The following is a 26,865-nucleotide window of genomic DNA, read 5'->3' on the forward strand; positions in this document are numbered from 1 at the left end:
ATAAATTATTCAGTCCTCACTGAGTGAGAGAAGGAACACTTCAACTAACACATAAAAGTCAACAGTGAATTGATTTACTGAACATAGCTAGTTAGATAATTTGCCAGTGTCCATCTGCCAGCCCCCACTGTAGTTGTAACTGTGGTCAAATCTGCAAAGTGTCATTTGAGATGAATCAGCCTGTATGAATCTCTTTCTGGTAGTTATCTTCCTGGTTCACAGCAGAGCAACAAGAGAAGCTCTTCCATTGGTTTAAAACATCCAACTCACTATTTTCTGGGATTATTAAACACTCCAGTCCATTCGCTCTCTCCTTCATGGTATATAGAACACAATTTTAGAGGGAGACAGAGAAGAGAGAAGAGAACATCTAGTATTTTACAGGATCAGCAGCCGAGCAGAACAGCTGGAGAACAGCTAAGGAGGGTGTCTGTCTGGTGCTCAGGACAGTCCTTCACCCTTTGGCTGTGTATTGTGTTGTGTGTCTGTGTGTTGGATGGCGCTAGTGCGTTTGGTCCAGTAGTTATTCAGTAGTTATTCAGGTAATGAGAGATCCAGTTGAAAGGTTGTTGGTGAAAGGCAAGAAAGTAAAACAAAATATAACTAAAAGTCTATGTCATCATGCGTCTGACTGGTCAGGAGGTGGGGGGCTGTTAGACCTGTTCTGCCCAGCTCTGGCTGCTCTGTCCCTGGGTAAGGCTGCACTCTCAGACCCAGGCTGTGTTGAGCCTCTAGAGGCCTGCTGTCCATTAGGGCTGTTTGATTCCTTGTCTTTTGATGACGGCTTTCTCAGCTTCTTCTCCTCTTCATCCTCTTCTTCCTCGTCCTCCTCATTTTTTCCCTCTTTCTCCTCCTCTTCATCAGAGTCGATGCGGTTAAGTCGTTTGCGGATAGGACGATCTTCCTCAGATGACGACTCCGATTCCCCTTCATCGTTATCATCCTCATCATCTTTAGTGGAGGGTCTGCTTTTCTTCAGCAGAGCTAGACGTTTCCTCCGCTGTTCTATCAACACCTTCCTCCGCTTCCCTCTGCCCATCGTCTCCCCTCTCCTCTTCTTTCCCCTTGTTCTACTCTCCTCCACCTCTTCTCTCCGCCTCTTTCCCCTCATTCTCTTCTCTTCCTCCTCAGACTCTCTCGAATGGGAGGATTCTGAAATAGAGGGAGCGAGCGGCGGATTCATACAGCAGCAGGAGTTAACCCCGCATTCAGACACTAGCGGCAAAAACGTTCCTTTGCCCGGTGCAATGGAATCGATGGCTCTATTTTCTCTGTGTCTGGTGACGTGTTTTCCGCTTCATCCAGCCAACCAGAAAATGTTGGTTTAGGGACAGTGGTCGGTTTAGATTGGTTTAAATTTAGGAGGGGGAGGGGTGGAACGTTATCGGCACGCTTTCACTTGAAGAAGCGTTTTTTTCCGCTAGTGTCTGAATGCGGGTTGGTAATGAGTTGTTTACATTGACTAAATGACAGTCTGTCAAGTTCCACATGGACCTCCCTAATTGGGGGCAGGGATGGTAACCATAGTAACTGACCATCGCTGTTTGAGCTGGAGAGACGACGGCGGCGGGGTTTAGCCTTATCCTTATTGGTGGTTGCCTGGGAACACTCGGATTCTGAGGTCTCGCGGTAGTTCACCTCCCGCTTCCGGCCCCTCCTTAAACCACACCTCTTCCTGTCCCCATCGCTGTCACTCAAATCACTGGTCTCTACAAAGAGAGAGAGAGAGAAGCAGAGAGAGAGAGAGAGGGAGGGGAGGGAGAGAGTTGTTTTACTTTCAACTGAACATGTTCTTTAACATCCAGCACCAAACCTCTGGATTTCTGTGTGTCTTCTTTTCCCAACTCATATTCCAAGCCTTACTCACCCATCTCCTCTTCCTCCTCCTCTTCACTCTCCTCCTCCTCCCCCCATCCTCTCCTCTGTCTGCGTGGGCGTTTCTTGCACTTTGCTGCGGTCCTGGAGGTTCTCTGTTTAGGTGCCCGTCTCTGTGCCCGTGTGGACTGGCTTACGAAGCCCGGGTCGCTGGCAAAGCTGTCCACATCACTGGCTGCTTCCTCATCACCTGACGCTACAAACTCCTCCTCCTCCGTACTACACACACACACACACATGTTAAAAGTTTGCATTTATAGTGCTCAAACAAAATATTACTTTACAATATGGGGTGTAGCTCCAAAGAGTAGCACCCACCCATACACATATCCACAGAATTACTAGGACTGACTTAAGGCCAGTCAGGCACAAACACACCTGGCGCTGAGCTGAAACTCCTCCTCGCTCTCTGCAGCCGTGCTGTCACTCTCCAGGTCGTTGAGTCTCCTTCTCTTCCTGCTCCTGGTGGGAGGGGCCTGAGCTGTGGTTGGTCCTCGTTTCTCCTTCCCCTCCTCTGATAGGATGGTGGCAATGTCCTTACCCTGCCCCACCTCTACACACAGGACCACAGGGTTACACAGGCAGGCCACTTTTCTGTCATCTAAACCCTCTTGTTCCTCATCCAAAATGACACCATATTCACTTAATATAGTGCACTACATTTGACCAGGACCCTTAGGGCTAGGTTCCCAAACTGGCATCCTGCGGGTCAAATTTGATTTGCCCCACCCAAAAAAATCTGACCCCAATTATTCTCACGCATAATAGAGAGACAAGTGATGGTATACAAATGTAAGCAAGGTTTGAAATGATTAAGTTTTAGTCAAATATTACATCTGTTTGGGCTTCTTGGGGTTAATTTGCAATCTACAACTTATTAGTAATTACGTTCCGGCCCCACCGACCATCCGCTTAAGAAAGAAATCATCCCACAGCTGAATCTAGATGATGATCCCTGACATAGAGGATACGGTGCCATTTGAGACAGCCATTCAGTCCTCAGTCTACACGCTCACTCCCTCTCTATTTCTCACCTCCTCCATCCTCATCTCTGACGTCTTCCTCTATCGCTTCATCAATGGCGTCATCAAAGTCATCAAACCTGGAACACACGCAGACACCACACACACACACACCAGGGTTTACGTTTTCCTAGTCAGTCCTAGGAAAACATGGAGCCGGACACACAGTGGAGAACGACTGCCCCCTCTAATTGAAGAGAGAGGGGGCAGTTGATTTACAAACAGACAGTTAATACTGTTAATATTATCCAGCATACACAGTACATTGTGTATTTATAGTAAGCCCTCAGCAGTTGAAGTCATCCCCCTCCCCAGCCCTGAGTTTCCTCAGAGCCATAGCCTTTACCCGGGTGGCAGGTAGCCTAGCGGTTAAGAATATTAGGTAGCAGCCTGCCTGTTGGCTCTTGGTCAGGGTAGCCTATCCTTCTCCTTGAACTTTTAATTCATTTTAGACATCTCCTAACTTTTGCCACACACGGAGGGAGGCGCTATGACTGTAGCCTGTAGTATATTGCCGCTCTGATGACTTATGATGGGCCATCAACAAGCTACACACGCCATGCTCCACTCTCGTGAAAAGCAAGAGCAGCAGCATCAATTATTCAATTTCTCTCTCTACTGCAGCAGTCGGATATGAACATGCCCTTCCGGACAAGTCAGTTAAACTTACACATACCCGAGACCCATGACAATCATATCAGATCCGACCCAGACCCATGATATTATTTATAATTCTGGATCTGGACTTGCTCAGGTCCCAGATCGGGTCTCAGGTACAGGTGAATCCGTGAAGATCTCTAGCTCAAACTGAGTATGTTATGTCTCCATGAGACGCCATCTTAACTGACTCACTTGGTTTCAATGCGCTATGAAGTCTTCACATAGCAATGAACAGTGTCATGTGATTGATGGCTTTGTCCATTCATATATACAGTCATTGGGACAACGTGACCGAGAAGATTTAATTTTACCGGCCATTTGAGAAATTTACCAGACCCATATGTTCTGGATGCGTAACCCATTAGGGCGTCCACCAACAGTGCTCAATTAAGGAGCTAATAAAACATAATTTTCAAACATTTGCCAAAATGCCATTCGTAGGAAAACGCCATTCTATACAGAGCACCTGGTGCGAGCAGTTTCATATGTGACAGAGATGAACATCTCTGTTAGAAACTTCGAATGAAAGGGAATCTGAAGACGCAACTAGGATGGGACACTAAAATGACTAGGATTGTGCCTTTGGCATCTGCACAACGAAAGAAAGTTGATATGAAAACCAATAGAACAGCAGAGAAATGCTGGTTTCAATGGCATATGAGGAAGTCTTTATAAAATAAATGCATCCACGTTTGGTTAGTGTGATTTTGCCAAGGCTATTTTGAAGCAAGGTACATGCCTCATAATATAGAGTAAAATATTCAGGTTTCAAACAATTAAGTATATGTTTTCAAAATGCATACTGCATCCAGCTCACAATGCAAAGTGGTGGGTGACATGCTCTTAGCCTGCCTACCATAGCCCATGCACTTGAATGGCTTCAATTACCAGTTGAGAAAAAACAAATAGTAGCTCTTTATAAATCGTGGCCAACAAAACTGTTTTTAACACACAACTGCATTTAGAATTGCTCCGCAATGACATGTTTCACTCTAGCAGCAACACGTTTGACAAGTGACATGCCGCTCATAATAGGCTCTGTATGCTGTGTGATAAATAAACACATGACGACTAACGAAAATAAACACTCCCCAATTTAATTTTACTAAATTTAGCAAATTAACCTATAGACTGACGGTCAAATGCATTTATAGCGACTGAAATTTACATCAATGAATTCAACTAAATTTCAATGGGATTGTTTTTTCTCCCGTTCAATTGGCAGGTAACAATTTTATTTAGTGGCTCTATTTCATTTATTTTTCATCTGTCAAAAGCCGGCAATTACGGAAACCCTTGCAGACAAGCACACTATGAGACGGGAGTGTCACCATGACAGCATGTGACTTATTTGAGCTGTGCTGTCACTTCTCTTTCTCACACACACACACCTGTAGCTGATACACTTCCTGGTTCTGGTAGACCTCCTTCCCAGGTTTTTGGTATTTTTTGCATCTTTCTTCTTCACCAGTTTCTCCTCTTCTTCCTCCCCTTCCTGCTAGAAACACATAACACACATACACAATTTCAGATTATGATAATTTATTTGGCCTTCTAGACTAATTTTGCCTGATAGTAGACACACAAAATTAGGCTTACAGGAATGATGTTCTCCACACTGATTCCCACATACACCAGACGCTCCCTCCTACAGAGACAAAACACACAGGAATTCAACAACCATTTCAGTGTGTTAGGTGTGTGTGTGTGTGTGTGACAGTGTGTGAGTGAGACTGCGTGTGACGTGTGAGACTGTGTGTGGACTGTGTGTTACCTCCTCTCAGCTCGGTCTCTTTTCTTCAGAGCGCAATCCAGATTTTGCAGCTGCTCCTCTAGTCTGTCACACAGCAGTTTCTACATAGACCAGGGACAGTGTTAAAACACGCACGCACGGACAAACACACACACACACTCTCTCTCTCACTTACGTGTTGGCAGGGTGGGCAGAACCATTCTCCCTCAGGTATGACCATGAGAGGGGGTCTGAGGCAGGCGGTGTGGTAACCACTATCACATGAATCACACAGCAGGATCTGCAGCAGAGAAACACACGGGTTGGTTGGTTTCAAACGGAGTGTACGCACGTTCAGGTGCTGGGTGTAAATAAACTCATGAAATCAAGAATAGATAGTGATCTGCAGAAGGGAAACAGTTGGCTTCACAGTAAAGCACACACAATATACCATAAGTCATTCAGATGCAGAGACGTAAAGAAACAAAGAAAACAACAATCTCCTCCACACACACATCTCACCAGTTCGGGGTGGTTGGGGAGTCCACAGTGGCTGCAGGGATCTTCATTAGGCATCTCCTCTGATTGGCTAGAGTCATCTGAGTCACAAATACTTCCCTCCCTCCCTCTCTCCTCCTTTCTCCCTCTCTCCTCCCCCTCCTCATTTGGTTTGCATCTCTTCGCTCGAGTGTTTGACCAGCGGGGGCCTCGTTGTCTTCGTCTGCTCTGTAGACACACACACAAACGGTTACAATCAATCACATTGATAAACAACATTTTCTTGACTATGATCATTTTGATATTCATACAAAGCCTTACACATCACTTAGATCTTGTGTCAGAAAGATATCCATTTGTCTCTGTGGATGGTTTGTCCTCTGACAAATCAATCGTACATTTCGGTGTTCCTCAAGGTTCCGTTTTAGGACCACTATTGTTTTCACTATATATTTGACCTCTATGTTTATGAATGACATCACCAAATGTTAACCTTCACTGCTATACGGATGACACACAGCTATACATTTCGATGAAACATGGTGAAGCCCCAAAATTGCCCTCGCTGGAAGCCTGTGTTTCGGACATAAGGATGGATGGCTGCAAATGTTCTACTTTTAAACTCGGACAAAACAGAGATGCTTGTTCTAGGTCCCAAGAAAAAAAGAGATCTTCTGTTGAATCTGACAATTAATATTGATGGTTGTGCAGTCGTCCCAAATAAAATGTGAAGGACCTATCAAGACTGTTTCAAGGACAGCTTTTTTCCATTTACGTAACATTGCAAAAATCAGAAACTTTCTGTCCAAAAATGAAGCCATGCTTTTGTCACTTCTAGGTTAGACTACTGCAATGCTCTACTTTCCAGCTACCAGGATAAAGCACTAAAAAAAACATCAGTTAGTGCGAAACACAGCTGCTAGAATCTTGACTAGAACCAAAACATGTGATCATATTACTCCAGGTCTAGCCTCTCTACACTGGCTTCCTGTTAAGGCAAGGGCTGATTTCAAGGTTTTACTGCTAACCTACAAAGCGTTACATGGGCTTGCTCCTACCTATCTTTCCGATTTGGTCCTGCCGTACATACCTACACGTACGCTACGGTCACAAGACGCAGGCCTCTTAACTGTCCCTAGAATTTCTAAGCAAAGAGCTGGAGGCAGGGCGTTCTCCTATAGAGCTCAATCTTTATGGAATGGTCTACCTACCCATGTGAGAGACGCAGACTCTCTGGCCCAAGAGTGTGAAGGTGAACGGAAAGGCATGGAGCAATGAACCGCCTTTGCTGTCTCTGCCTGGCCGGTTCCCCTATCTCCACAGGGATCCTCTGCCTCTAACCCTATTACAGGGGCTGAGTCACGGGCTTACTGGTGCTCTTCCATGCCGTCCCTAGGAGGGGTGTGTCACTTGAGTGGGTTTTAGTCACTGACGTGTTCTTCCTGTCTGGGTTGGCGCCCCCACCTTGGGTTGTGCCGTGGCGGAGATCTTTGTGGGCCATACTCAGCCTTGTCTCAAGAAATGGTAAGTTGGTGGTTGAAGATATCCCTCTAGTGGTGTGGAGGCTGTGCTTTGGCAAAGTGGGTGGGGTTACATCCTGCCTGTTTGGCCCTGTCCGTGGGTATCGTCGGATGGGCCCATAGTGTCTCCCGACCCCTCCTGTCTCAGCCCCTAGTATTTATGTGTCGGGGGCTAGGGTCTGTAATATCTGGAGTATTTCTCCTGTCTTATCCCATGTCCTGTGTGAATGTAAGCTCTCCCCATTCCCACCCAAGGACCATATCTCAGGACTACCTGGCCTGATGACTCCTTGCTGTCCCCAGTCCACCTGGCCGTGCTGCTGCTCTAGTTTCAATTGTTCTGCCTGCGGCTACGGAACCCTGACCTGTTCACCGGACGTGCTACCTGTCCCAAACCTGCTGTTTTCAACTCTCTAGAGACAGCAGGAGCGGTAGAGATACTCTGAATGATCGGCTATGAAAAGCCAACTGACATTTACTCCTGAGGCGCTGACCTGTTGCACCCTCAACAACCACTGTGATTATTATTATGAACATTTGAACATCTTGGCCATGTTCTGTTATAATCTCCACCCAGAAGAGGACTGGCCACCCCTCATAGCCTAATTCCTCTCTAGGTTTCTTCCTAGGTTCTGGCCTTTCTAGGGAGTTTTCCTAGCCACCGTGCTTCTACACCTGTATTGCTTGCTGTTTGGGGTTTTAGGCTGGGTTTCTGTACAGCACTTTGAGATAGCTGATGTAAGAAGGGCTTTATAAATACATTTGATTTGACTTATAAATTATAAATTAAAACAAAGTAGTTACCTTTACAGTCCTGCTTTGTCCCTCAGGGTTTGCTCTCTTCTTTTGCCATTGAGCAGTCTTCTCTTCCTCTTCTTCCCTCCTCACTCCTGGGGGTGCATCTTGGCTCTTCACCTTGTTTGGGCTGGGTCTGTAGGTAGGGTTGATCAGTAAAATATCTAAATATCAAATTACAGAACAATAGAGACCACTCCAAACACCACCAGCAGAGCTGGGGCACAGTTGGAGAAGATGGCCAAAGACAGTCAGAAGTGGAGAGCCTTTGTTGCTGCCCTATAAGCTATCAGGCACGACGGCGATGTGTGAGTGAGTGATATTACAGCAGAATATTGTATCTATTGTTCAGCTCTACATGATAAATTGTCACCTCAGTTGTTGTGATGAAAGAAGTTATGTTATGGTAATAATCATTGAGACATTGTGATGGGAAGAGATTTAATGATGGACCTTACCTGCAGATCCGAGCCGATCTCCGCAGAGACCTCCCATCTCCCTGCTCCTCCGCCTTCTCCTCCTCTTCTCTCACATTCTCTATCCTCTGGTTGGGAGGGATCTTTATCTTCAGCCTGATCCCTTCTTTCTGCAGCTCAGAGGAGGCCTCAAGGGGACCCGGCCGGTCTGCTGCTCCATGCCCAGCTCCCCTCACCCTGGCATGGGCTGGTGTGTCTGTACTGAGGGCCTCTCCCTGGTCCCTCTGTCCTTCTACAGTCTGGCTGCTCTCTGCCTCCTGCTCCTTCTCTCCTGAAGTACTCTTCTTCTCCTCTTCCTCTGTTCCATGGCATCCCTCGCTTTTCTCCATATGGAGGGTGGTCTTTTTCTCTTTCTCTTCTTTCTCTTTTGTGTTGTCATCCCTCTCTCCAGACAGGTCTCCATCTAACCTCTCCCTCGCTTTCTCAATTCCATCCTCTCCTAATCTCTCCCTGGATCTCTCTCCTTTCTCCTTCCTTTGCCTCTCCTCTCCTCCTGCCTGTCTCTCCTGTCCTCTAGGCTCTAGGGGTGTTGGGGCTCCAGTCTCTCCCCAGCCAGGACTCTTCCTCACCAGGACTGACTGCCTGCTCCTCTCCTTGTCTGGAGCGCTGGCCCTCTCAGCCCCTTCCTCTGCCCCAGGTCTGGTTCTGTCCGTACAGAACAATCCACCATCTTGTTGCTGCGAGGCTGACCTGCAGATGACCCCCACATGACCTATACCCCCTGTGAGCCCTCCAAGCCCGTTTAGGGGAGCCCCCCCATTGGTCAGCTCCTCTGGCAGTGGGACAGCTAGGCCCCCAGGTGGCGCTGACTGCCTCCCCAGCTGCTCCTCCTTGGTATGTGTTACTGAAGGGTTACGGACAATGATGCTACTGCTAGTACTGCTGCTATGGCTGTTGTTGTTGTGTTGGTTGCTGTGCATGTCATTGTTGTGATGTGTGTTGCTATGGTGACGGTTAGCGCCAAAGAGCTCTCTCTTCTTCAGTGGTATCTTGGCCTGCTGGTCGGTCCTCAGGGCCCGCTCCGCTTCCTCCTTCACAGGAGGAACTTCCTGTTTTGTCGTTGCCGAGACGGGCGCCATGACGACGGAGACAGCGTTGCTAGGGGAGTTGTTAAGCATTTGGGTCTCCTCTTTGACGAGCGCGGTGATGGTGCTCACTCTGTTGTCAATCACTTCTGACCTCTCCTCCTTCCTCACACTCTGTGTCTCTCCCTCTTCTTTCTCATCACATTTTTTCATTTCCTTTTCTTCCTTCATCTCAACTGCAATGTTTTCCTCTTTCACTGAGAATAACAGTTCAGACTTGGTTGGGTTTTCCTTCTCTGCTAACGATGCCATGTTGTCATCCGTACTCGTGGATTCTGGGTAGGTAGATGATCTACTCTTTTCTCGCTTATCCTCCTCTTCCTCCTTCTCTCTCTCTTTACTCTCGTTCTTGTCTTCCTCAGCCTTCCTCTTCTGTCTTGCCTTCTCCTCTTCCTCCTCCTTTACCTCTCCTCCAGCCTCACCTTGAAAAATCATCACAGATGTTGACATGTTATATTGCAGCTCTGGTTCCAACATTCATTTATAATAACACAATTATAATATGTCAGTAGTAACAACACAATCATAGTAATAGTAACTACACCATCATATTTCTAGTAACAACAGAATCCATACCCTCCTCTGTGTGTCTTCTCCCCCTCTCCACAGGTTTGGCAAAGTTGGATCCTCCCTCCTTCTCTCTGTCCATCTCTTTCTTTCTCTCCGTCTCTCCCTCCTCTTTCTCCTTGTGTTCTGGGTCCAGCTGGGTCTTCAGGAGGTCCAGAGCATCGGCCAAGTCGTTCCGGGTTCTGAGGACAAACAGAACATTCTGAACATACAGTGTGGTAAAAAAGTATTTGCCCCCTTTCTGATTTTCTCTATTTTTGCATATTCTTTGATAATGAGCGTTATCAGATCTTTAATCAAAAACTAATATTAAATAAATGGAACCTGAGTTTACAAATAACCACCCAAAAATGTATACTTATTTGATTTATGTAAGTGACAAAGTTATGCAACACCCAATTCCACGGTCTGAAAAAGTAATTGCCCCCTTACACTCAATAACTGGTTGTGCCACGTTTAGCTGTAATGACTTTTCCTGTAGTTGTTGATCAGTCTCTCACATCATTGTGGAGGAATTCTGGTCCACTCTTGGATGGAGAACTGCTTTAGCTCGGCGACATTTGTGGGTTTTCAAGCATGAACTGCTCGTTTCAAGTCCTTCCACGACATCTCAATTGGGATTAGGTCTGGACTTTGACTAGGCCATTCCAAAACTTAAAATGGGTTGCTTTTCAACCTTTTTCATGTAGACTGATTGTGTGTTTTGGACCATTGTCTTGCTGCATGACACAGCTGCTCTTTAGTTCACAGACGTTTTGGAATGGCCTAGTCAAAGTCCAGACCTAATCCCAATTGAGATGTCGTGGAAGGACTTGAAACGAGCAGTTCATGCTTGAAAACCCACAAATGTCGCAGAGTTAAAGCATGGAAGAATGGTTCAAAATGCCTCCACAGTGATGTGAGAGACTGATCAACAACTTCAGGAAGCGTTTGGTTGGAGTCATTGCAGTTAAAGGTGCAACAACCAGTTATTAAGGTCGCAATTACTTTTTCACAAAGGGGCACTGGGTGCTGCATAACTTTTTTTATGAAATATGTAATTGTTGTGTTATTTGTTCACTCAGGCTCCCTTTGTCTAATATTAGGTTTAGGTTGAAGATCTGATAACATTCAGAATCAAAAATATGCAAAAGTAGAGAAAATTAGCAAGGGAGAAAATACTCATTCACAGCACTGTATATACAGTATACCCTTTTTTCTCAGATGCTCCAACTAGGGTTCCAAAAAATATATGCATCCATGCATCATTACCTGACGATACATCTCCAGGTGGATCCGTCCCAGTCGTCCTGTTCCTCTGTATACAGGCGAATGTTGTGTTGGGCGTCAGTCTGCAGCCAGTACATCAGGCCCTGTCTGTCTCTGCCCAAGGGCTGCAACCTCATTGCCTCCGCCTCCTCCTCGTTCACCAACGTCTTGAACTTCAGGTTGTCATCAAACTGGATCTCACACAGGTACTGGTGTCAGAGAGACGAGGGGGTTAGGGTCAGACCGAGAGAAGAAAACAGTACAGTGCCTTCAGAAAGTATTCATACCCCTTTACTTTTTCCACATTTCATTGTCATTTCTTGTCAACGATCTACACAAAATACTCTAATTTCAAAGTGGGAAAAAAAATTATTCATGGAAAACAAATATATGTTAAGAATCACCTTCAGCAGCTATTACAGTTGTGGGTCTTTCTGGGTTAGTCTCTAATAACTTTGTAAACCTGGATTGTATAATATTTGCCCATTTTTTTTATTTTTTAAATTCTCCAAGCTCTGTCAAGTTGGTTGTTGATCATTGCTAGACAGCCATTTTCAAGTCTTGCAATATATTTTAAGCTTGATTTAAGTAACAACTGTTACTAGGCCACTCAGGAATATTAAATGTCATCTTGGTAAGTAACTCCAGTGTATAATTGGCCTTGTGTTTTAGGTTATTTGTTCTGCTGAAAGGTGGATTTCTCTCCCAGTGTCTGTTGGAAAGCAGACTGAACCAGATTTCCCTCTAGGATTTTGCCTGTGCTTATCCCTATTCCGTTAATTTTTAATTAAAAAGAAAACTCCCTCGTCCTTGCCGATGACAAGAATACCCATAACATGATGCAGCCACCACCATGCTTGAAAATATGAAGAGGTGTACATAGTGATGTGTTAGATTTGCCCCAAACATAATGCTTTGTATTCTGGATATTTTTTTTTTTTTTTTCAGAATTACTTTAGTGCCTTGTTGCCAACAGGATGCATGTTTTGTAATATTTGTTTTAATTCTGTACAGGCTTCCTTCTTTTCAATTTGTAATTTAGGTTAGTATTGTGGAGTAACTAAACTCAGCAAAAAAAGAAACGTCCTCTCTCTGTCATCTGCGTTTATTTTCAGCAGACTTACCATGTGTAAATATTTGTATGAACCTAACAAGATTCAACAACTGAGACATAAACTGAACAAGTTCCACAGACATGTGACTAACAGAAATGGAATAATGTGTCCCTGAACAAAGGGGGGGGGGGGGGGGTCAAAATCCAAAGTAACAGCCCGTATCTGGTGTGGCCACCAGCTGCATTAAGTACTAGAGGTCGACCGATTAAATCGGGGCCGATTTCAAGTTTTCATAACAATCGGTAATCAGCATTTTTATACACCGATTTTGGCCGATTACATTGCACTCCACGAGGAGACTGCGTGGCAGGCTGACTACCTGTTATGCGAGTGCAGCAAGGAGCCACGGTAAGGTGCTAGCTAGCATTAAACCTATCTTATAAAAAACAATCAATCTTAACATAATCACTAGTTAACTACACATGGTTGATGATATACTAGTTTATCTAGCTTGTCCTGCGTTGCATATAATCGATGCGGTGCCTGTTAATTTACCATTGAATCACAGCCTACTTCGCCAAAGGGGCATTTGCGAAAAAAGCACTGTTGTTGCACCAATGTGTTCCTAACCATAAACATCAATGCCTTTCTGAAAATCAATACACAAGTATATATTTTTAAACCTGCATATTTAGTTAATATTGCCTGCTAACATGAATTTATTTTAACTAGAGAAATTGTGTCACTTCTCTTGTGTTCTGTGCAAGCAGAGTCAGGGTATATGCAGCAGTTTGGGCCGCCTGGCTGCGAACTGTGTGAAGACCATTTCTTCCTAACAAAAACCGTAATTAATTTTCCAGAATTGTACATAACTATGACATAACATTGAGGGTTGTGCAATGTAACAACAATATTTAGACTTAGGGATGCCACCCGTTAGATAAAATACGGAACGGTTCCATATTTCACAGAAAGAATAAACGTTTTGTTTTCAAAATGATAGTTTCCAGATTTGACCATATTAATGACCTAGTATTTATGTGTGTGATTATACTACAATTAAGTTTAGGATTTGGTATAGCAGTCTGACTGAGCGGTGGTCGGCAGCAGCAGGCTCGTAAGCATTCATTCAAACAGCACTTTCCTGCATTTGCCAGCAGCTCTTCGCTCTGCTTCAAGCATTGCGCTGTTTATGACTTCAAGCCTATCAACTCCCGAGATTAGGCTGGCAATACTAAAGTACCTATTAGAACATCCAATAGTCAAAGGTATATGAAATACAAATGGTATAGAGAGAAATAGTCCTATAATAACTACAACCTAAAACTTCTTACCTGGGAATATTGAAGACTCATGTTAAAAGGAACCACCAGCTTTCATATGTTCTGAGCAAGGAACTTAAACGTTAGCTTTTTTAAATGGCACATATTGCACTTTTACTTTCTTCTCCAACACTTTGTTTTTGCATTATTTAAACCAAATTGAACATGTTTCATTATTTATTTGAGACTAAATTGATTTTATTGATGTATTAAATTAAGTAAAAATAGGTGTTCATTCAGTATTGTTGTAATTGTCATTATTACAAATATATATATATATGTGTAATAATGACCATTTTTATATAAATATATATAAATCGTTAGATTAATCGATATCTGCTTTTTTTGGTCCTCCAATAATCGATATTGGCGTTGAGAAATCATAATCGGTCGACCTGTATTAAGTACTGCAGTGCATCTCCTCTTCATGGACTGCACCAGATTTGCCAGTTATTGCTGTGAGATGTGACCCCACTCTTCCACCAAGGCATCTGCAAGTTCCTGGACATTTCTGGGGGGAATGGCCCTAGCCCTCACCCTCCGATCCAACAGGTCCCAGATGTGCTCAATGGGATTGAGATCCGGGCTCTTAGCTGGCCATGGCAGAACATTGACATTCCTGTCTTGCAGGAAATCACGCACAGAACAAGCAGTATGGCTGGTGGCATTGTCATGCTGGAGGGTCATGTCAGGATGAGCAGGGTACCACATGAGGGAGGAGGATGTCTTCCCTGTAACGCACAGCGTTGAGATTGCCTGCAATAACAACAAGCTCAGTCTGATTCTGTGACACACCGGCCCAGACCATGACGGACCCTCCAACTCCAAATTGATCCCGCGCCAGAGTACAGGCCTCAGTGTATCGCTCATTCCTTTGACGATAAACGCGATTCCGACCATCACCCCTGGTGAGACAAAACCGCGACTCGTCAGTGAAGAGCACTTTTTAACATCCCGGTCTGGTCCAGCGACGGTGGGTTTGTGCCCATAGGCGACGTTGTTGCCGGTGATGTCTGGTAAGGACCTGCCTTACAACAGGCCTACAAGCCCTCAGTCCAGCCTCTCTCAGCTTACTGAGGACAGTTGTTGTTGCCATCCTGTACCTGTCCCGCAGGTGTGTTTTTCAGATGTACCGATCCTGTGCAGGTGTTATTACCATCAGCTGTCCATCCTGTCTCCCTGTAGCGCTGTCTTAGGCGTCTCACAATACAGACATTGCAATTTATTGCCCTGGCCACATCTGCAGTCCTCATGCCTCCTTGCAGCATGCCTAAGACACATTCACGCAGATGAGCAGGGACCCTGGACATCTTTCATTTGGTTATTTTCAGAGTCAGTAGAAAGGCCTCTTTAGTGTACTACATTTTCATAAACCGTGACCTTAATTGCCTAAGCTGTTAGTTAGTGTCTTAAAGGCCATTCCACAGGTGCATGTTCATTAATTGTTTATGGTTCATTGAACAAGCATGGGAAACCGTGTTTAAACCATTTACAATGAAGATCTGTGAAGTTATTTGGATTTTTACGAATTATCTTTGAAAGACGAGGTCCTGAAAAAGGGCAGTGTCATTTTTTGCTGAGTTTACTATGTTGTTGATCCATCCTCAGTTCTCTCCTATCACAGCAATTCTGTAACTGGTTTAAAATCACCATTGGTCTCATGGTGAAATCCCTGAGCAGTATCCGTACTCTCCGTCAACTGAGTTAGGAAGGACGCATGTAGCTTTGTAGTGACTGGGTGTATTTATACACCATCCAAAGTGTTATTAATCACTTCACCATGCTCAAAGGGATATTTAATGTCTGTTTTTTGTTTTTTTTAACCCATCTTCTTTGCAGTTTCGTTGTTGTATCTGTGCTTGAAATTCACTGCTCGGCTGAGGGATCTTAGGTATGTGTGGGGTACAGAGATGAGTCATTCAAAAATCATGTTAAACACTATTATTCAACACAGAGTGAGTCCATGCAACTTATTATCTGACTTGTTAAGCACATTTGTACTACTGAAGTTATTTAGGCTTGCCATACAAAGGGGTTAAATACTTATTGACTCAGCTTTTAATTTTGTATTAAATATGCAAATATTTCTAAAAACATTATTCCACTTTGACATTATGGGGTATTGTGTGTAGATCAGTGACACAAAGTCTACATTTAAATTCAGGCGGTAACACAACAAATTTTGGAAAAAGTCAAGGGGTGTGAATACTTTCTGAAGGCACTGTATATTATGAATATACTGTTCATACAGAGAGTACATGTCACAGCAGACATAAATAGGTAGACTAGTGTGATAGTCTGCACAAGGTGTGTGTCTTACTTTGAGGATGCTGGTTTTGCACTCCATGCTCAAATCCTGGTAGCCCTTGTGTTCCAGCTCCCAAGCCCAGCTACTGTTGATGTCCTGGCATACCTGTGTGATAAATATACAGTCATTACAAGTGTACACACACACACACACACACACACACACACACACACCAAGCACAGCTCACCTTAGCCAGGTACCTCTCCCACTTGTCTGCAGACACAGACTTGCCAAGCTTCCTCAGGAGCTTGACATGCAGCTCCACCAGTGGCTTGGGAACTGAGAGAGATACACACAGAGCGATAATACATTAGTTAATATATTATTTCGTTATAAAACTAAACACACTGTCATAACACCAGCTTGTATAACACTAAACACCTATTACAACACCCAATGTGCTGTGGGAATACAAAAATAATCCACATTCTCCTTCATTTATTCGGACCTGTGTAATTCACATTGATTCACATTTTTCTTAGAATTATTCTCAAAGTTCTAGCTAACAGTGGCACGGGTGGAGGTAAGATCAACAACTGTGATTCATTGTCATGTTTTGCATGAATATAAAAAACACGACGATGTGTTTGGTGAACAAGGGAGGAAATGTGGAAAAAGCTAACAACGTTATCACAGAAGTCTACATACAGTTAACTAACTAGCTAGCTAGTAACAACACATTTCCTACAGATACTGTAACGTTAGTAGCTAGCTAGGTACGCCACACACTGCTAGCCAGATAGCTAGCCTGCTAAATCGTGACAAGAAAGCCTCAGTAGCTACCATTGCCTCTAAAGAGGATTTAAATAGTTAGAAACTGTGGCAAATGTACAGTCTGATGAATTTGAAATCAGCGGTATTTTATTTGAATGAATTGATAGCCACCAGCAAAACTAATGTTAGCTTGGTTTAGCATGAAGTTGGCTAGCTCGGCTACATCACGCATTGCGCCTGCGCGAAATTGACAGTCAGCCACCCTGTACTAAGTAACGTTCGTGTTTTTATCGGACTATTTTGACAACTGTTTACGACACGATTTTCCACAATACGAGATCTATTCTATTCAAACATTATTTACTCATACACACTGGGGCTGAGTTTGATACTTTTATTGCACTAGTATGGGCAGGCAAGCATGGAAAAGTACACCTGATCGCTAGCTAGCTAACAAAATTATGCTAGCTAACTAGCTGGTTTGGTAATTCAAGCAGGAATGGCAAGTTAGCTACTTATCAAATAGCTAAGTAACGGTACATCTAGCTAGCTACATCAATCAGTAACGTTAGCCAGTTATACCCAGGCACATGTCACAGTGTGTGTGTGGAACCCCCCAGCCAGCTAGCTGTACTGGCTCCCCCCTGACCACCCAGCTAGCTAGCAAGTCAGTGATGAGGATGCTGAGACCCTCTTCCTCTCCCTTCCCACCTGTCGATGTGTCCCGGAGATACCTCTCCATCTGCGGAAACGTGAGTTCGGGGAGGTCCAGGGCTTGTCCGTAGCGCTCCAGGAACGAGCAGACCACTGCGAAACTGGGGCAGAGACCGGGGTTTGAGCCCTGCGCTGCCGCTAAAGCAGCCATTTTTCAGCCGGGGAGTAGGATGAGAATGAACGGAGTAGGGAGGACAGAAAAGAGCCCAGAATTCAGCGCGCCAACATCGCATCGTGGGTGGCTCTGTGACCAGGTAGTCCCCCCCCACCACTACCCCCCCCCCCCCCCCCCCCCCCCCCCCCCCAGGGACGCAAGTTTCAAACATCAAGAATGTTCTTGTTGTGGTTTATTATCTAGGCCCATATGATTACTAAACATTTCATGACCTAGTAGGACAATTTGTCAAATAGCTAGCAGGCATATTTTAGGTGCTCTACAGTCTATATGTCATAACGTTGCGGCCATCGTGCATAATATAGCTAGTCTTTTTATTTCACATAGCTACGGTAGTTGGCGAATTACGTCAGTGGATACAATATTCACAGCAATGTCCACACTGTAACGTCACCCGTTTATGTAAAATACAAATGTGATTTGTGGAAAAAGACAGGAGGACCAGCACTGGTTGGATGCGGATCTTGCGCACCCCACCGGTGTTAATGCGGCGTGTGATTGGATAGAATATTTGACGGAGGGGGGCGTGTACAGACGCTAGAGGGAGGGTAGGCAACTCTACATACAGTGCCTTCATCAAGTCAATACGGGTGGGTATAATTTGTGGAACGATCCAACAGGATTCTGTTCCAAAACTTCGTAAATAACAAGGATGTCAACAAACAACGCATACAAAGTTGTATAGCGGCAGATTAAGATACCAGGTAGGGAGTGGGATATTTAATTTCGTTTTTACTCACCACGTTTATTCCGGAAAATGTCTGTCTTCACTCTGGTGGCCAATGGACTAACATTAAGAATAAGCTACGCGGTGAGTTGATGCCTATTCGTCAACTGGTTGAATTGATCATGCTACTTTGTATGCGTTGTTTGTTGGCAACCTTGTACTTTACGCAGTTTTTGGAACAGATTCGAGTGAGAATCTGCGAGAATGTGAGAATCTGTCTCACTTGTTCTTTGAATGTAAATTTGTGTCAGTATTTTGAGAAAACCTTGCAAAATACTTATTTACCATTATGAACACTGCCCATATTTTTGAAATGAAGGATATAATATGTTACTATTGCAATAATAATAAGACTATTGAAATGATTGTGAATTATTTTATTCTTGTGGCCAAATACTTTATACACAAACAAAAATTCCAAAATTCTATACAAAAATTACTTTAAAAAAATGTAATATAACTATTTCATTAAAACATTAACCCTAGTGAATAACAACAAGAATAACATTTTCCCGAGTCAATATATTAAGAGTTATTACAATTGCACTAGAATTGTTAATTTTTTATTAGTCCATGCAACAAAGTATGTGACTTGTTAAGCAAATTGTTACTTATTTAGGCAAGGCATAACAAAGGGGTTGAATATTTATTGACTCAAGATATTTCAGCTTTTCATTTTGAATTAATTTGTAAACATTACGAAAAACATAATTCCATTTTGAGATGATGGGATATTTAATCGAAATGTAATACATTTTAAATTCAGGCTGTAACACAACAAAATGTGGAAAAGGTCAAAGGGTGTGAATACTTTCTGAAGGCACTGTAAGCTACAATGTTTGCTACCAGACACTTCTACATTGAAAACATTTAATAAAACATTTCAAAACAAAGAGATTCTGACTCAAATCAATGAATATATCATAGGCTAGAAAGAAAACATCTACAGTATAAACATTTATAACAGACATTGACAATCATTTTGAGGAGACTGGAAGGCTTGGTTTTACTTGGGGTGGCAGGTAGCCTAGTGATTAGAGTGTTGGGCCAGTAACTGAAAGGTTGCTAGATTGAATCCCGAGCTGACAAGATACAAATCTGTCATTCTGCCTTGAACAAGGCACTGTTCCTAAATAAATTAAATTAAATGTAAAAAGCCTAAAAGAAGCCTTCATACAGTATTTCAAATAGTTTAGAGCAGCCTAGTAGTAGCAGCTTCTAAAACAAATAATTTGCACTTTTTTATATACAGTGGGGCAAAAAAAGTATTTAGTCAGCCACCAATTGTGCAAGTTCTCCCACTTAAAAAGATGAGAGAGGCCACATTGTAGGATTTTTAATGAATGTATGTGCAAATGATGGTGGAAAATACAGTGCCTTGCGAAAGTATTCGGCCCCCTTGAACTTTGCGACCTTTTGCCACATTTCAGGCTTCAAACATAAAGATATAAAACTGTATTTTTTTGTGAAGAATCAACAACAAGTGGGACACAATCATGAAGTGGAACGACATTTATTGGATTTTTCAAACTTTTTTAACAAATCAAAAACTGAAAAATTGGGCGTGCAAAATTATTCAGCCCCTTTACTTTCAGTGCAGCAAACTCTCTCCAGAAGTTCAGTGAGGATCTCTGAATGATCCAATGTTGACCTAAATGACTAATGATGATAAATACAATCCACCTGTGTGTAATCAAGTCTCCGTATAAATGCACCTGCACTGTGATAGTCTCAGAGGTCCGTTAAAAGCGCAGAGAGCATCATGAAGAACAAGGAACACACCAGGCAGGTCCGAGATACTGTTGTGAAGAAGTTTAAAGCCGGATTTGGATACAAAAAGATTTCAAAAATATATATTTTGATCAGAGATGCAGCCAAGAGGCCCATGATCACTCTGGATGAACTGCAGAGATCTACAGCTGAGGTGGGAGACTCTGTCCATAGGACAACAATCAGTCGTATATTGCACAAATCTGGCCTTTATGGAAGAGTGGCAAGAAGAAAGCCATTTCTTAAAGATATCCATAAAAAGTGTTGTTTAAAGTTTGCCACAAGCCACCTGGGAGACACACCAAACATGTGGAAGAAGGTGCTCTGGTCAGATGAAAACGTTATGTTTGGCGTAAAAGCAACACAGCTGAACACACCATCCCCACTGTCAAACATGGTGGTGGCAGCATCATGGTTTGGGCCTGCTTTTCTTCAGCAGGGACAGGGAAGATGGTTAAAATTGATGGGAAGATGGATGGAGCCAAATACAGGACCATTCTGGAAGAAAACCTGATGGAGTCTGCAAAAGACCTGAGACAGGTACGGAGATTTGTCTTCCAAAAAGACAATGATCCAAAACATAAAGCAAAATCTACAATGGAATGGTTAAAAAATAAACATATCCAGGTGTTAGAATGGCCAAGTCAAAGTCCAGACCTGAATCCAATCGAGAATCTGTGGAAAGAACTGAAAACTGCTGTTCACAAATGCTCTCCATCCAACCTCACTGAGCTCGAGCTGTTTTGCAAGGAGGAATGGGAAAAAATGTCAGTCTCTCGATGTGCAAAACTGATAGAGACATACCCCAAGCGACTTACAGCTGTAATCGCAGCAAAAGGTGGCACTACAAAGTATTAACTTAAGGGGGCTGAATAATTTTGCACGCCCAATTTTTCAGTTTTTGATTTGTTAAAAAAGTTTGAAATATCCAATAAATGTCGTTCCACTTCATGATTGTGTCCCACTTGTTGTTGATTCTTCACAAAGAAATACAGTTTTATATCGTTATGTTTGAAGCCTGAAATGTGGCAAAAGGTCTCAAAGTTCAAGGGGGCCGAATACTTTCGCAAGGCACTGTAAGTATTTGGTCAATAACAAAAGTTTATCTCAATACTTTGTTATATACCCTTTGTTGGCAATGACAGAGGTCAAACGTTTTCTGTAAGTCTTCACAAGGTTTTCACACACTGTTGCTGGTATTTTGGCCCATTCCTCCATGCAGATCTCCTCTAGAGCAGTGATGTTTTGGGGCTGTTGCTGGGCAACACGGACTATCAACTCCCTCCAAAGATTTTCTATAGGGTTGAGATCTGGAGACTGGCTAGGCCACTCCAGGACCTTGAAATGCTTCTTACGAAGCCACTCCTTCGTTGCCCAATGAGAGAGGTCAAACGTTTTCCCTCACCAACTTTAAACATCTGCGATCTGAGCAGCTAACCGATCACTGCAGCTGTACATAGTCCATCAGTAAATAGCCCACCCAATTTACCTACCTCATCCCCATACTGTTTTTATTTATTTACTTTTCTGCTCTTTTGCACACCAGTATCTCTACCTGCACATGACCATCTGATCATTTATCACTCCAGTGTTAATCTGCTAAATTGTAATTATGCCTTTTGCCTCATGCCTTTTGCACACAATGTATATAGACTATTTTTTTCTTTTTTTCTACTGTGTTATTGACTTGTTTATTGTTTACTCCATGTGTAACTCTGTATTGTTGTCTGTTCACACTGCTATTCTTTATCTTGGCCAGGTCACAGTTGTAAATGAGAACTTGTTCTCAACTAGCCTACCTGGTTAAATAAAGGTGAAATAAAAAATATGAACTGCAACTCAGCAAAATCAGCAAAATCTTTGAAATTGCTGCATTTATATTTTTGTTCAGTATATATGGTGATACTGATGTCAACATGTAGGCTAGAACATACATGGGCAACTAAACACTAACCCTCTGCTTATAGCTATCCAGATTTCAGATCCTTCAAATCTACAAACATCAAAGGGTTAGGGGGGCCAAGGGGAAGGTTAGGGAGCAAATTGAGATCAGCTTTCTATGTAGGCCTAGTCTACCCTATTCACATATGCTCAGTTCGCAGGCCCTGCTCTCCTTCTTTCCTTAAACTGAGCCAGGAAAGGTAGCCTTAAGGAAAACAACTTGATCTTGCAATAGCTCACATTCAGTTTCCCTCGAAACTAAATGTGAGTGCAGCGATCAGTCTGATTGACCAGGCTAATGGAGAGGAGCAGTGGTCCTTAACTTGGCAGTGGCTAGTTGGGGTTGTAGTGACGCCTAAAAGTCCAGCAGGTGGAACCATTTTACTGATGTGTAGACTATTAGATCAGGCTAGATGGAAAACAAATCTCCACTACAACTTCCCAACATCATCCCCAGAGATCTGACCTGCTTAGCACTGTGTTTGGGATGGGATTCACATGGCTGTTGTCCATAAATCAATGCTGTTGTCAGAGGCCTTTTTCTACTCTAGTCTGACTGCGTAATCTTTCCAAGTCTTGTTGAAGGGCGTCCATTTCTGACCAGACTGTCGTCAGCCTCTTCCAGCCTGATCAATTCATCAACCACAGCCAACTGCCTGTTACAATGTTATAGACTATGTCAACCACAAGCATCCTCTACCTCCCCGCACTACTTTTGACTAGAGCCCTATGGGCCCATATCAAAAGTAATGCACTACAGTACATAGGGACCCATTTGGAACACATACATTATAGAACCATCTCAACCACAGTCTACTCTATGGGCACAGCTAACCTGATTAGCCTACATTGTTATCTGGCAGCAGGAGGCTACTTGCTATATGTGTATGACACATCTGTTTGCAGTAAACCAGCAGACTGTACGTTTATCAGATCAGACTGACCTATGTCCATTTATTTCTATTATAATCCTACTCAGAGAGCAGACATACCCTGTAAACTTGACAATCATATTACAATCAGACTTTTAAGCCAAGCTCTTTCCTCAAACCTCACATCTCATCTCAAACCTTAAATCACATTATGACATTAGGATCACCACTTTATTTTATGAATGTAAAATGTCAGAATAATAGTAGAGAGAATGATTTATTTAAGCTTTTATTTCTTTCATCACCTTCCCAGTGGGTCAGAAGTTTACATACACTCAATTAGTATTTGGTAGCATTGTCTTTACATTTTTTTTTTACTTGGGTCAAATGTTTCAGGTAGCCTTCCACAAGCTTCCCACAATAAGTTGGGTGAATATTGTCCCATTCTTCCTGACAGAGCTGGTGTAACTAAATCAGGTTTGTAGGCCTCCTTGCTCATACACGGGGCAGCAGGGTATCCTAGTGGTTAGAGCGTTGGACTAGTAACCGGAAGGTTGCAAGTTTAAACCCCTGAGCTAACAAGGTACAAATCTGTCGATCTGCCCCTGAACAGGCAGTCAACCCACTGTTCCTAGGCCGTCATTGAAAATAAGAATTTGTTCTTAACTGACTTGCCTAGTTAAGTAAAGTTTAAAATAAAAAAAACACGCTTTTTCAATTCTGCCCACACATTTTCTATGGGATTGAGGTCAGCCCTTTGTGATGGCCACTCCAATACCTTGACTTTGTTGTCCTGAAGCCATTTTGTCACAACTTTGGAAGTATGCTTGGGGTCATTGTCCATTTGGAAGACCCATTTGCGACCAAGCTTTAACTGATGTCTATGAGATGTTGCTTCAATATATCCACATAATTTTCCTCCCTCATGAAGCCATCTATTTTCTGAAGTGCACCAGTCCCTCCTGCAGCAAAGCACCCCCACAACATAATGCTGCCACCCCCGTGCTTCATGGTTGGGATGGTGTTCTTCGGCTTGCAAGCCTCCCCCTTTTTCCTCTAAACATAACAATGGTCATTATGGCCAAACAGTTCTATTTTTGTTTCATCAGACCAGAGGACGTTTCTCCAAAAAGTGCAATCTTTGTCCCCATGTGCAGTTGCAAACCGTAGTCTTTTTAATGGCGGTTTTGAAGTAGTGGCTTCTTCCTTGCTGAGCTGCCTTTCAGGTTATGTCGTTTTACTGTGGATATAGATACTTTTATACCTGTTTCCCCACAGCATCTTCACAAGGTCCTTTGCTGTTGTTCTGGGATTGATTTGCACGTTTCGCACCAATGTACGTTCATCTCTAGGAGACAGAAAGCGTCTTCTTCCTGAGCGGTATGACGGCTGCGAGGTCCCATGGTGTTTTTACTTGCATACTATTATTTGGATAGATGAACGTGGTACCTTCAGGCGGTTGGAAATTGCTCCCAAGGATGAACCAGACTTGTGGAGGTCTACCATTTTTTTTTCTGAGATCTTTGCTGATTTCTTTTGATTTTCCCATGACGTCAAGCAAAGAGGCACTGAGTTTGAAGGTAGGCATTGAAATACTTCCACAGGTACACCTCCAATTGACTAAAAACATGTCAATTAGCCTATCAGAAGCTTCTAAAGCCATGACATCATTTTCTGGAATTTTCCAAGCTGTTTAAAGGCACTGTCAACTTAGTGTATGTAAACTTCTGACCCACTGGAATTGTGATACAGTGAATTATAATTTAAATAATATGTCTGTGAACAATTGTTGGTAAAATGATTTGTTTCATGCACAAAAGATGTCCTAACTGACTTGCCAAAACTATAGTTTGTTAACAAGAAATTTGTGGAGTGGTTAAAAAATGAGTTTTAATGACTCCAACCTAAGTGTATGTAAATTTCCGACTTCAACTGTACCTCAGCCAAATGTAGATTAATATATTTGCACTGCAGACTGCAACCAATAGTCCAGGGCTGTGTTTCCCAAAAGAATCGTAGCACTAAGATCATCTTATTTCCATTGAAACAAAATGGACGAAAGATCTTCTTAGTGTTACGATTCTTTTGGGAAACCCAGCCCAGTTCTGAAGAATGTTGAAGGACAGACAGACACACAGACAGAATTTCCGTAACAGATCTCTCCTTCCATATGTTCACAGAACAAAATCAAATCTCATGAGCTCTATTTAGCTGACGATTATATTAGCAGCAGCAGCTGATGATGATATTAGCAACAGGAACAGGCTGGAAATTACTTTGAAGTTTAAAGTTGGGGATGAAATTGTCAGAACACTTCCTCCAGTCATGTCCAGTAGAAGGCGCTGTGTCCCTCTGTTCTGCAGGTCATACTGAATTTGTCTCAAATGACACCCTTTTTCCTATTTAGTGCATTTCTTTTGACCAGGTGCCTGGTTGAAAGTAGTACATTATATAGGGAGGGAATAGGGTGCCATTTTGAACACAAACCTGGAGGTTCAGCTGATGTCTCCACGGAGGAGAGGAGGGGAAAGCTGTTGTTTATAATGCATCGACACAGAGGGCTTAGCAGCAACACAGGGAAAACACACAAAGGGATCACACACATACTAAAAATGTATGCTCTCATTGTAATGTAAATTGTCTTGGGTAAAAGGGTCTGTTATGTGGCATTACGTTATATGTCTACAGGCCTATCGGTTCCTCTGAACTTTCTAAACGGATAAGAAAAGGTTATGTTTAAAAGTTGTGTTCTGTTACTACTGAGTCTAGCATAGGGAGATGTGAATGAAATTACGTAGGGAGCTTTCCACAGCAAAGGACAGTCAGTCAACTTGATTTTAAATGTACAAAATCAACATAGCATCTTTTTGCCCTTTACATACTGTCTTGAGAGAGGAAGAAAAGCAAGAGAGAGAGAGAGTTCTCATCTTTAGTGTCTGTATCATTTTAAATCTATCGTGTGAACCCAGGAGGGACATATGTTTGACATTAGTTTCACCACCATCAGACCAACTGTCTGCAAACATCATTCACAGACACATCATCATGGCACAGACCAATGAGAAAACCAGTCATCTTACACACCATTGGTTATAGAATCAGTAATCAGACACACCATTGGCTATAGACCCAGTATAGCACACATCTTTGGTTATACAGTGGGTATCATACAGTGGGGCAAAAAAGTATTTAGTCAGCCACCAATTGTGCAAGTTCTCACACTTAAAAAGATGAGAGAGGCCTGTAATTTTCATCATAGGTACACTTCAACTGTGACAGACAAAATGAGAAGAAAAATGCCAGAAAATCACATTTGTAGGATTTTTAATGAATTTATTTGCAAATTATGGTGGAAAATAAGTATTTGGTCAATAACAAAAGTTTATCTCAATACTTTGTTATATACAATGGCAATGAGAGAGGTCAAACAATGGCAATGAGAGAGGTCAAACGTTTTCTGAAAGACCTAGCCACGTTTCATCTTCAATGCCCTTGCTGATGGAAGGAGGTTTTCACTCAAAATCTCACGATACATGGCCCCACTCATTCTGTCCTTTACACGGATCAGTCGTCCTGGTCCCTTTGCAGAAAAACAGCCCCAAAGCATGATGTTTCCACCCCCCATGCTTCACAGTAGGTATGGTGTTCTTTGGATGCAACTCAGCATTCTTTGTCCTTCAAACACGACGAGTTGAGTTTTTACCAAAAAGTTATATTTTGGTTTCAGCTGACCATATGACCATCCTATGCTAGCTTGCTACCGATGGCCTGGCTAGCTGTCTAAATCGC

General features: G+C 43.0%; 1 protein-coding gene across 2 annotated transcripts in view; it reads right to left on the reverse strand.

Annotated features, from left to right (window-relative positions):
* Positions 1-17,797, reverse strand: part of LOC139382381 (remodeling and spacing factor 1a) — a 38,968-nt gene extending 21,171 nt beyond the window's left edge. Inside the window, exons 1-17 of one of the 2 annotated variants that reach the window (XM_071126388.1) lie at positions 17,589-17,764; positions 16,351-16,442; positions 16,176-16,268; positions 11,482-11,687; positions 10,240-10,412; positions 8,561-10,085; positions 8,112-8,238; positions 5,812-6,015; positions 5,486-5,590; positions 5,332-5,411; positions 5,157-5,205; positions 4,949-5,055; positions 2,910-2,977; positions 2,254-2,428; positions 1,868-2,094; positions 1,536-1,709; positions 556-1,152 (exon numbers count right to left, since the gene is read on the reverse strand). In XM_071126388.1, the coding sequence (XP_070982489.1) occupies positions 620-1,152; positions 1,536-1,709; positions 1,868-2,094; positions 2,254-2,428; positions 2,910-2,977; positions 4,949-5,055; positions 5,157-5,205; positions 5,332-5,411; positions 5,486-5,590; positions 5,812-6,015; positions 8,112-8,238; positions 8,561-10,085; positions 10,240-10,412; positions 11,482-11,687; positions 16,176-16,268; positions 16,351-16,442; positions 17,589-17,742 (4,092 nt within the window). In that variant the 5' untranslated portion in view covers positions 17,743-17,764 and the 3' untranslated portion in view covers positions 556-619. Of the gene's footprint in view, positions 1-555; positions 1,153-1,535; positions 1,710-1,867; positions 2,095-2,253; positions 2,429-2,909; positions 2,978-4,948; positions 5,056-5,156; positions 5,206-5,331; positions 5,412-5,485; positions 5,591-5,811; positions 6,016-8,111; positions 8,239-8,560; positions 10,086-10,239; positions 10,413-11,481; positions 11,688-16,175; positions 16,269-16,350; positions 16,443-17,588 lie in introns of those variants that run through there. The other variant, XM_071126386.1, reaches the window with a different exon arrangement.
* Between the last annotated feature and the right edge of the window lie 9,068 nt (positions 17,798-26,865).

The sequence above is a fragment of the Oncorhynchus clarkii genome, chromosome 24 (genome assembly GCF_045791955.1).
Source record: "Oncorhynchus clarkii lewisi isolate Uvic-CL-2024 chromosome 24, UVic_Ocla_1.0, whole genome shotgun sequence".
Taxonomy (NCBI): Eukaryota; Metazoa; Chordata; class Actinopteri; order Salmoniformes; family Salmonidae; genus Oncorhynchus; species Oncorhynchus clarkii.